General features: G+C 35.9%; 1 protein-coding gene across 1 annotated transcript; it reads left to right on the forward strand.

Moving 5' to 3' along the window:
- The first annotated feature begins 3323 nt into the window (after window positions 1-3323).
- Window positions 3324-5562, forward strand: LOC131069094 (uncharacterized). Its single transcript, XM_058004402.2, has 5 exons — window positions 3324-3723; window positions 3852-3917; window positions 4786-4850; window positions 4928-5130; window positions 5234-5562. The coding sequence occupies exons 1-5, from the start codon at window positions 3497-3499 to the stop codon at window positions 5333-5335; spliced, it is 663 nt and encodes a 220-aa protein (XP_057860385.2). The 5' UTR covers window positions 3324-3496; the 3' UTR covers window positions 5336-5562.
- The last annotated feature ends 6068 nt before the right edge of the window (window positions 5563-11630 follow it).

Below are 11630 nucleotides of genomic sequence, written 5' to 3' on the forward strand. Positions count from 1 at the left end.
GTTTCTCCACAATTCTTAACATAGTTGTCCCTTGGACCGGGGTAGCCCACCAATTTCTAACCAGATCTCTAAAGTCAGGGTGAGAAGCCCACATGATCTCATAGCAAAAAGGGGGGGGACCCTGGTAGGGTCTATCCTTCCAATGGAAAAGAAGGGGGTTATGATCAAAAGCAGTCCCTGGGAGCGTTTTTAAGGAGGAGTTATGGCTAATGTCCAAGTTAGTGGAGACCAGGAATCTGTCCAGTCTGACTTGAATTAGATGTTTGCTTTTCCTATTGTTTGACCAAGTGAAAGGAGCACCCTGAAGGTCAATATCCATAAGGCTAGAAACATTGATGAAGTTGGCAAGATCTCCCATACTGTCAGTAAAATCAGCAAGACCTCCACACTTCTCAGAGGGGTAGAGGGGAGAATTGAAATCTCCCGCAAGCATATACTGGGCCTTCAGGTTGGCCAAGATGAGATCAGAAATTTCCTCCTAAACTAACCGTCTTCCCATCTTGGAGTCGGGGGCATAGATGTTGAACATTTGCCAACAGTGTTCACCTTGATGAAGAGTAACCGCTAGGAAGTTCTGGGAGCTAGCAAAAAACTTACCTTTAATTTTAATGGGATCCCAAAGGGTGGCAATACCTCCAGACGCCCCCAAAGCATCAACATACAGGAAAGCCGCCCTCGACCAGAGTTTACTATCAACCGTAGCCATAGCAAAGGTTTGGTGGGACATTTTGACTTCCTGAAGAAGGCAAATATCAATTTTCATATCCAAAATGAGTTGTTTTATGGTGAACTGCTTCTGGGGGCTGTTCACACCCCTTATGTTCCAGGAGAGGAACTTCATTTCTTACTTCTGTTGATTCCATCAAGGGTCAGTTGCTTGCCCTTTGCAATATCCCTGGCCATAACTTTGTGTCTCGGGACTCTTTCCGAGGGTCTGTCAACTTTATTTTCATTGCCCCCCACATTCGCTTTCTTGGCGCGAATGGCCTTGGCTTTCTTCTTCTGGGTTATCCATTCTTCATTACCTATCCGAGGAGATCCTAGGGGTGAAAGATTCAAAGGAGGTAGCGTTGTCAGGGAGTTCCCTGGTAGAGAAGGCCTTTCCTCCCTACCAGGGGAGAAAGGGGGGGTTGAGGTAAGAAACTTAACCTCAGCCACAGGGGAGATAACTTCATCCGAAATGAAAGCTTGAAAGGATAAGGGGGTGGGGATAGCAGAGGGCATGAGGGGGATGCCATCCGATAACAAACCAGGGGGTGAAAGGGGTTTAGGGGAAAGGTTGAGATTCATCACGTGTGGGATTTCACCTTCTTCTAGGGGGATGACTGGATTAACAATCTTAACAGGGTCCACAGGGGATTTTAAGATTTCAAGGATCCTGTCTGTGTGGGGGTAGTCCTCAGGGATTTTATTCACACTGGTCAACTCCAGAGGAGCAGATGATGAGGGAGCATTCGGGTTGATGGGATCAACCCAGATAGCCTTTTCTTTGAGCTTGGGCTCAGTAGTCACTAGGGACTTACACTCAGTGTAGGTATGGCCTTGTTTGCTACACTTCTGGCAAAAGAGGGTAGTGTTTTCATATACAATAGCTTGAGACCATTTTCCCCACTTTGATTTTAGGGAAACAAAATTTGGGAGAGCCTCGTTAATCGTAACATTGACACAAAAGTGAGCATAAACCAACCTGGATTTATTGAGAGTGACCAAGTCTGTTGCAACATAGCTGCCAAACAAGTTCCCTATCCAGCGGAAGATTTGCTCATCCCAGAACTCTAGTGGAAGGCCAGGAAGCCTAACCCAGACAGGAGCCATGCGGTTGAGTTCGGCTAAGGGGTCAAAACCCGGCTTCCATTTAGCCAGAGTTAGAAAATGCTTGCCATAAGCCCAGGAGCCCAACATGACATAGATTAGATCTTCCTCAGTATTGAACTTGAACAAGAAGAGTCCCCCTGGCATTGCTGAGATGTCAACGCTACCTTTGATCTTCCATCAGGATTTTGCCCATTGCCTGATCATGTCAATAGATGGTCGGAAGGAAAAGAATCGACCCACTATTGCTAGGTGAAGGGAAGAGACGATATTGTCCATGAGATTGTCCGGGAGATTGATCTTAGTTCCTTCCTCCGTTTGGGTAAATTTGGCAAAAACTGCTTCTAAGGTCGAATTTGTGGACCCAAGGAGGGCGTTCTTCCAGCTAGATTTAGGATTCTTCTTTCCATTCTCCACATCCCCCTGTCCGACAGAAGTTTCCGGTCTGGGATGTGGTATATTCTTCCCTTCATCGTCAAGGCTAGAGTCAGTTAGAACTGACGTGGTGACACAACTTGGCATTTTCTTCCATATGACCCACAGACCATGGGGTCCCCACAGTCGGAACAACAACATGTGATCCGATCGCGATATTGGGTATGGGGTCCGTTTGCAGGGAGGGAGGGACCTCCCCAGGAGGGGTGGTCATCCAGGGGGAACAGATTCAAACGAGCTGAAGGCGGGAGAGTTGTAGAGCTGAAGGCAGGAGTCTGTGAATTGGTGCAATGTTATACAAAAGAAGAGTATTAAATCAACAAATATGGGGGTATTAAATCAACAACTTCTATCTCAAGAATTGGAACACACTCGACTACTAGGTCATTTCCTATAGTACATGTCAACAAGGAAGCACATTGATCACAATAATTGTCCCTTTGATGGATTTCCATAATTCATTCCAAGGTTTGTACTTTGACATAGAAAGGGTGAAACTCCACACACAATGACATACAGTATCGTTTCCAAAAATTGTAAAATGCAATAAATTTTCAACAATTAAATCATCATGTTCTATGTACACCCACATTACTGTCAAACCAAAAGAAATCCAAAAAACAGATTTAAAACATTTTTTAAAATGCCATTTTATACGAAGATTAGCCTGTACCTTTTGGCACAGGAGGAGAGTACGCTGGCTTCGCGGTAATAAGAGTTTGAATTGCGATGTTCAAACGCAAACGGACGGACGTTGATGACAGGAAGGGGCCCACTTGAGTACAACGCGCATGTGACTTCTCTCTCTCTTCACTGTTATCCTTCTCGCAAACTGAAATGAAATGTCACAACATAAATTCGAAGTATGTGAATGTGAGTTGTCTGTCCTTCTATTCACTGACATGGAATAGTGAGAGTTATCATCACCCTTCACATCCTACTCATTATCGTTTAAACTTTTCCACTATTAAATTATGCTCCTTGTCGCAAACTGCGCTACACCACGGAAATTGCGTGGAAGTAAGAAAAGTGAAATGAAATGCGACAAATTAACTAGGATCACAAAAATAATTTTGGTGCTTTGCTTGTAATCTCTGCGTAATCGAGGAATTAGGTGTCTGCCCGTGGTAGAATTAAGATATCCTTCTTTCCTACAAACACAAATATCCCAAATAAATCAGGTGCCCTGTGCTACTAGCCTAGAAAGAATATATATGTTTTCAAGGACAGCCATAACAATTAGTTTCCAATGGAAAAATTCGTTCTGAAATTCATTCAAATCCCATTCGCACCAGGCATTAGTTGTGATCATAAAAAATGGGATAGTGGCAGTAGCATCAAGCCCATTTCTTGTGGTTATGGAGCTAATTGCAATTTCAAAGGGACCTCTTTGAAACCCACTTTGTTTACTGGAAAACGCTTAGGCATAACAAATAAAAGAGGTCTCTTGTGGGTGCATGATATCAGAGCTACAGGGTAAGAAAATGTTGGTTGATACCATCACAAAATTTCTGTTTTTTACTTATTGGCCAAATGAATCTGATTTTCTGAACACATCCACTGCATAACTTTAGAAGTCTCAGCAGTTTTGAATCTTTTCACAGGTCTCCAAATAGCGGAGGAGGTAATGCCCCTGGTCAAGGCAAACAAAATAACGATCTATTTCCTTTGTAAGTAACTCAATTCAACTCTGCACTAAATTCCCAAACTTGTTCTTAAGAATGGAGATGTCATGAAAGAATAATGATATGATAGTTGTTGTGTTTCTAAATTCAATTGTGTAAATTTTTTTATCTGGACATCAATGTTCAAGATCACATTCTATGGTCTATCATCAGGATGAGAGAGCTGCATAAAGATAAAGATCAATGTTTCAGATCACACTCTAAGATCTGATCTTTAAACATCAATGTTTCAGATCACACTCCAAGATCAGATCATTAAACATCAATGTTTGGATCACACTCCAAGATCCGGAACATTGATGTTTATCTTTATGCAGCTCTATCATCTTGATGATGGATTATGGAGTGTGATCCGAAACATTGATGCAAATAAAAGTTTATTAAAGTTTATAGAGTTGAATCCAGAAACACAACTATCATTATGGGCTGTGGAAATTGGTTCATAATGATAAGATTAAGCAAAAATTGTTGGAACATTTTGGCTTCAAATCATTCTGATATTAGATTGGTAGTTTGTAAGGATTTGTAGTGTCCTATTTTTTGTTTTTTTTAAATGGTGGTTGTTCCTCTTGACAATTTTTGTTTTTTTTGTTACATTTGACACTTAATTCTTTTTTATAAGAATTTGAACCTTCAGAATCCTTGCTCATCTTAATCAGAACAATATTTATGTTATTGGTGTGTTCATCTACTAGATCATTTGTTCTTATTGTTTGATTTGTTTTATTAATCTCATATCTCATAATACTCATCGCTGCATTAAATTTATTTAATGACCGCGGTATCTTTTGTACATTTTAAAGTCCCTTTTTTATCTTTCACAATATATATTCATATGTTGTGCATTTTTCAGATTTGCAGGTATATTTGCGAATTTGTTTAGACTGGGGCAGAAAAAGAGTATTGAAAAAATTGAAGGTAAAGAGAGAAAAATCTGTCACTATTTCAACTTTTTGTCTAGTGTAATTCATAAAGATTGAAACATTTTGGTGCAGAAAAGGTAGAGAATACAGTGGAAATTGTGGAAGAAGTGGCAAACGCTGCGAAAGAAGTTGCAAGTGTGACCGAAGATCTTGCTGAAACAGTAGAAAAGCAGTCCAAAGAAGGGAGCATTGTTTATAAAACAGCTCAAAATGTTGATGAGATCTCAAAAGAAGTGGGCAAGGATGCAGAAATTGTGGAGAAGCAAGTAGAAAAAGTATACCCACATAACATTCTATTTTGATTCATTCACTTCACTAATTATAGTAATTCAATGGCATACATAATTGTGTATGGTTTATATGTGGGTGCAAGTGCAGGTACAAAAGGCAATAAACACTATGAATGAAAAAGTGGGCAAGGCAGAAGATGTTCTAAAGGATATTGAAGAAATAATATCACAGGAAAAAAAAACGTCATGATGATGAATTTCAGGGAACTGCTGGATTGGTGAAATGTCAATTGGAAGGGATTGCTAATTTACTAAAATCTATTGAAAAACAAAGCAAGTTCATCATTAAGATTAGGTAATTTGTCTTGACTCTTCATTGTATGGCTGTCTTATGGTTATGGTTATGGTTATGGTTGACAAATGTATACTTTGGGAGCATTAGTCCTTAAAATATATTTTAAAAATAATGGTAAGATACATGCTCCTTCGACAAGTTTTGATGAGATAAAATAGGAAAGAATGAACAATTTGAATGATGTTAAAAATGATTCTTAACTTTGAAGGGAATTGTATTTAAAAAATATTTTAAGGAAGAAGGATGACGATCAACATTAGGAAAGAATATCTAAAACATAAATTTGAGAAATATTATCATGTTTTTCAACTTCAGTAATAATAATACAAGGGATATAATTTGTGTCTTATGAGTATTTGAATGGTTGAAAATTGTATGATTGGATTATAGGGGTCATTTTGGATTTTATTTGATATTTGAGTTTTAATAAGAATTAATATTATTTAATATCCTCACTCAAAAAGTGAGTTTATATTTGTAATTTGAGGTTTTTTTTCTCTTATATGTTATCAAAAACCCCGCACCACGTTTTTGACTTGATGAATTTGAGAGATTTCTTTGGATGAATTTTACTTTATTCTCCTTCATTGCTACTACAATATCTTTATCTTTATTTTTAGTTGCATTGTGATATTTCAAACCTTTAACATCATCCAAAGGAACTACTTTTGGCATTTCTTCAACTTCTTTTCTTTGCATCATAAGTCATAATAAAAATTTGTTACCTTCATTTCTTTGACTAGTTCCCTTATAGAAAACAAACTTTTAATTTTTTGTTCATTTGAACAAGAATAAGGTCACTTTAGAACCATCCTTCCAAAAAGTATATGTATTCTTTTTGCCATCATGTAATGTCATTTGGTCATATTGCCATGGTCTTCCCAACAACACATGGCATGTATCCATTGGAACGACATGACACCATAAATCATCTTTATAAGTCTTTCCTATAGAGAACTTGACCAAGCTCCTCTTATCAACAACTACTTCATTTCCCTTTATAAAACATGCAATATGAAAAGGATGAGGATGATTTTCATAGTGCAAGTTTAGCTTGTTTACAATTTCTCTAGCAACCGTAGTCTCACAATTGTCATTGTCAACAATAACTTGACATACCTTTCCACCAAAAGTGCACCTAGTTTGAAAAATATATTTGTTTGAAGACAATAATCTTCACAAGCTCTTGTTTGTTTTTGCTTCTTCATTGGGATAAACATTACTCGTTTCATCGTGAGATTCTTCCCCACATCTAGTGAAATTTGAGATTCATTTTCTTCTTTTGCAATCTCAAGTTGAGCTATGTACAATTCATGTTGCTCTCCCTCCTATTGTTCTTGCATGTTATAGTTTGAGCATTCAAATGTCCTATGACCCTCTTCACCACAATTAAAGCAAACAGAAGGCTTGCATGTGTTTTCCCACCTTTACCACCATTATAACCTCTACCCCTTTGAAACCCTTTTCCTTGCTAATTTTGCATGAGATGTTGGATATAACCTATTTTCTCTTCTCCCTAAGACAATTCTCCTTGACTGTAATTTTAATCACCATACAACAAATATGTTGTACCTCTTTTTCCTCCTCTATACTTGTGGAAGTATTGTATATTATGCTTTTCTCTTGCCTTTAAAGCTAATTGGTATGCTTCTTCAATATTACATTAACCCTATGCATACTCAATTAATCTTGGATGAAATTTTTTAGACCATTCACATACCTAATATTCATCTTCTCATCAGTCTCTTGGTGCTCCATATGAATGGACAATTTGTAGAATTCGTAGACTCTGCTATAGCCAACAAATTTTGCTTCAAGTTCTAAAATATTTGAAAAAGAGTTTGTGCATAGTCTATAGGTAGAAAATTTTCTTTCAATTTCTTCTCCATCTTCTCCCAAGTTCTTATTGTCTTTTCTTTCCTTTTTGAGTTCTTTCTTTTGGCAAATGATCCCACTAGATCATTGCATGACACTTTAACTTGGTGCATGCAAATTTTACTTTCTTTTTCTTTGTTATAGATTTCCACTCAAAGAATTTATCCATACCATTCAACCAATCTACTAGCTTCTCTAGTTTGAGACTATCTGCATAGTCATAAACTTCAATTTTAATTCTTTCATTTTCATTTCGACCTTCTAATGTTATGAGTATCCTTTCTTCAAAGGCTAGGGGCTATAACTATTCTTCTCTTCATAATCAGCATGTTGTTTTACATCTCTTTGTCTTGTTTCTTGATTAAAATCATTTCCTCTTATTCCTTCATTTGCTATCATGTATGCAAGCTCTGCTACTTGTCTTTATAGATTTTGAATATCTCTATGCATCTGGGCAAGACGTCTTCTTCTTCCTCTCCCAACCATCTTCTTGCTCTGATACTAGATGATGTAGGCAATTTAGAACATAGATGACACCATTGATGAAAACATGAACAAACACCTAAATGTTCCTTCAAATTCTTCTCCTTCAACCTATCTCTCCAACCCAAAATAAATTACAATATCAAGTAATCATAAATTAACCCTTTTTAGCAATTTTTGATGACTTTAAGAACTTGTCATTTGTTTTGGTAGTTTTCAAAATTACCCAAAAAATCATGAGAAACTTCTAAATATCTAAAAATCATAACTTCAACACAAACTGCCAACTTTTTAAACTAATAACAAACATGAGTTAAAAAATAACTAAAAAGATCAACTTTCTAAAATCTAGGAAAAAATAGAAAATGCTCTTTTTGAAGCCCCTGCATTAAGTTTCAAGTAAAGAATGATTGCCTAAGGTACATGACCACAACAAAGTACATGGCATGTTCAAATTGTTTGATGTAATTTCAATTATCACCATAATATGAAACTTGAATCAACATGATAATTCACTAGCTACCTCTTCACTAATGTAAATCATGTCTCATGCAAATTTTCATGACTCTGTAGTCAACATCAAATTGTTACACTAATTAATAATACTTTAGCACGCTTCCAATTGGCAAGTTTTTCATGATGATGCTTGCACATCATATTTCTCAAGAAGTTTGATGAGTTTAGGTGCATTTATATTAAAGAAACTATATCAAAACTATGCAAAACCATTTTCAAGAAGATCATCAAGCATGGAGAAGAAGATAAAACCATACAACGTCTCAAAGGTAATAAAATTATGAAAGGCCTTGTTTGAATTGAAGATCTTTTTTTATCATCATTATAGATGCATCAAATCTAAAGTTGAAGCAAGTTGTGCACACACATGAATATGGGAAAATCAGCTTTGGGACTAAGGAAGAACCTAGGTATGTCGATCTAGGCAAAATTAAGAAATATGCTAGTTTGAGAGCCTATACAAGTAATACAAATAATTATTTTCTCTGCTCTTATGGTAACCTTAAGTCTTTCCAATTGGAGTAGTCATGTCACACCATCCTAATCAAACTAAAGGCAAAATCATTCCAACAAAAGCAAAGATAGTTGAACCTAAACATTGGATATATGATTAAAGATAAAGTCAACAAATAGTTGGATGCATGCATCATCTTCTTGGTAAGGTAATCTACTTGAATTGAATATATTTTAGCTATGTAAGAAGAACAAATAGATTAGGTTATGTTTATAGTTTTACAATTTGAACACTTTACTTAAAGTTATGACTCCTAAATGGAATTAGAGATAAACACAAAGGCATAGATATCTAAGATTCCAAAAGTTCCAATAACACTTCTTCTAACACAAACCTCAAAGAGTAACTTGATTCAGAGGAACATCAAGGCACATTCACAAGACTAATAGCAACATCCTTAACCAAAGATTCCAGTGTTGCAACATGGGCTCTAATACCAAATGTAATGCCTGCCAAAATTCCCCAGAGAAATATAGCTAAATACACACTAATTTAATTTTTTATTTTATTTTAACAATACAACACATAAAATCACTTAAGCAATGCAGCGAGCACACAACAACATTTAAGTGTTATGAACATAGAATAATTCACTCAAGCTATTCAAACAATTACGCAAGCGGAATACAATAAATCATTATTACTAACTCCCTAGGGTATCTCAACGCCATTACTTAATCTACCTACATAAGCAATAAGCATTTACTTTCTTCCAGATCAATACCTCATAATCTTAATTATTATACACACATAGGTGCATAATAGCAATACCTAACACTCATGATATGCAACCTACTTAATCTTTCATTTAATATGAGATTCTATCTTTCAATGCATAGCTATTTCCATTTTACTCTTAGGTTAATTTTATACACGAAGTCCAAATGTTCCTATTACCATTAACCAACCTTCGACTATTAACATCACCATTCACATACCACGATTAACCCTTACATTGCATTAACACCATTTCCATTTACAATTAACTTCCACATAATCATTTATGATTCTATGCTCCTAGCATGTTTGTTACTTCATCATGACTCCTAAAGTACAAAAGGCAATAATCACAAAGTCTTCCTAAACATTTGACCCATAGCTCATTTAATACTCCTAAAATCTCTTACAATATATCAATTAACCAATTATCATATTGATGCCCTCCTAAATGGCACAAATAGTTAGTTTAAGATCAAACAACACAAAACACACAAAGCATTAGCGTTAGTCAATCAAAAACTAAAACATATGAAGGCATTCCAAGAGAGACACTAAAAACATGCTAATGAATCTAACTAAAGAAGTAAAGACAATGAGACATCTCCAACTATCTCTTAGCATGAGATTAGCTCCTTCTCCCTTGTTCCTCTCCTCTCCAAGTTCCAAAATAGTGTAGCTCTCAGCAGCTTTTTGCACTATGGATGCTTATGGAGGATTGAGATTGTAATATAGCTCTAAATGTGAAATAAAAAGCTAATGCTAATGCTGAAATGATATATTTTAACCAAAAGACAAAAGATTAGATTGTTTATGCTAAAAAGGCTCTCTAAAATGTCTATAGCTTAGATGCATACAAGTTTTCAGGATCTGGCTTATGAAGGAATGGGCTCTATTTATAGGAAAAATGGAGCAATGGATGGTTGAGATTGAGTAATCTCAACAAGGGTCAGGATTGAATGATTTCAAATCCATGTGAGGGCTTTCAACCCAATCCCAGGATGACAAGTGTCAATGTGAGATAGGTTGAGAGGAGAGGGAATAAGCATTAAATGCCTGACATGACTTTGGGATTTTGAGTCAAGGTTGGTTGAATGAATAAAATCTTTATTCAAAGAATAAAGCTTTTCTCCAATAGATAAACTCTTGTGCAAATGTGAAATGGATGAATATGGTCAAAACAATAAATGTTTGGGGAGACAAGATTGAAATAACCATAAATGGTTATGTAAGAGCCATTAGTGGTCTTGGAAGACTTTGGGGGTTAATTTGTTGAACACACAAAGCATTAAATGCTTTTCAAAGACTTTGGAGTCTTTGAGAAGTGACTCCATTTTGCTTAGGAATGTGACAATAATTAGGGGATGGATTAGGCTAATTAGGAAGGGGTTAGAAGAATCTAGAAGGGGATTAGGTTTGCAAGTGGATTTGGTGGGTGAGGGAAAATAGGATTTTATTTAAAATAAAAATTCATTTATTTCAATAAATGTGTGCAAGTTGCATTTGTAGGAAAATGCAAGTGGGGTGGGGATAATGATTTAAATAAATGTTTTATTTAATTTATTTAAAAGAGGAATAGGGGGATTTTAATTAAATAAATTGATTTTATTTATTTAATTGATTTGTATTTGGTTTAATGAATTAATTAAAATAAATTGAATAATTTATTTAATTAATAGAAGAATGTTTGGGTATAAATTAATTAAATATTAATTTAATTAATTGATGGCTAGTGGATTTTTAATCAAATAAATACGAAATATTCATTTAATTAAAATGGACAGATTTGTGTGACTACATTTGCCCCTCTTTGAGACAGTGCGGTTTATTGCGTCGTTTCAAAGAAAGAAAAATAGGTGTGGAGAAATGCCCCATAAAATGTAATTTTTATGGGTGGTATGCCCCCTCGAGAGATGGGCCGATAAATTTCAAAAAAATCGGGCGATCTCTCGAAAAAGAATGAGAAGTGGAGGGGAGGTAGAATAGAAGAAATTAGCAACAACAGTGAGAGAATGGAAGAAAAATAGAGTGAATATGGAGAAACAACAAGCCAGCGAGTACCCTGAGGTCATGCAAGAGATACAT

Source organism: Cryptomeria japonica, chromosome 1, assembly GCF_030272615.1.
Source record: "Cryptomeria japonica chromosome 1, Sugi_1.0, whole genome shotgun sequence".
Lineage (NCBI taxonomy): Eukaryota > Viridiplantae > Streptophyta > Pinopsida > Cupressales > Cupressaceae > Cryptomeria > Cryptomeria japonica.

Bases quoted from the DNA above. Each gene is read 5' to 3' on its own strand.
- LOC131069094 (XM_058004402.2), top strand. From the start codon at position 3,497: ATGGAAAAATTCGTTCTGAAATTCATTCAAATCCCATTCGCACCAGGC. The intron at 3,724-3,851 runs GTAAGAAAATGT...ATCTTTTCACAG, and splicing joins CATGATATCAGAGCTACAGG to GTCTCCAAATAGCGGAGGAG. The intron at 3,918-4,785 runs GTAAGTAACTCA...TGCATTTTTCAG, and splicing joins AATAACGATCTATTTCCTTT to ATTTGCAGGTATATTTGCGA.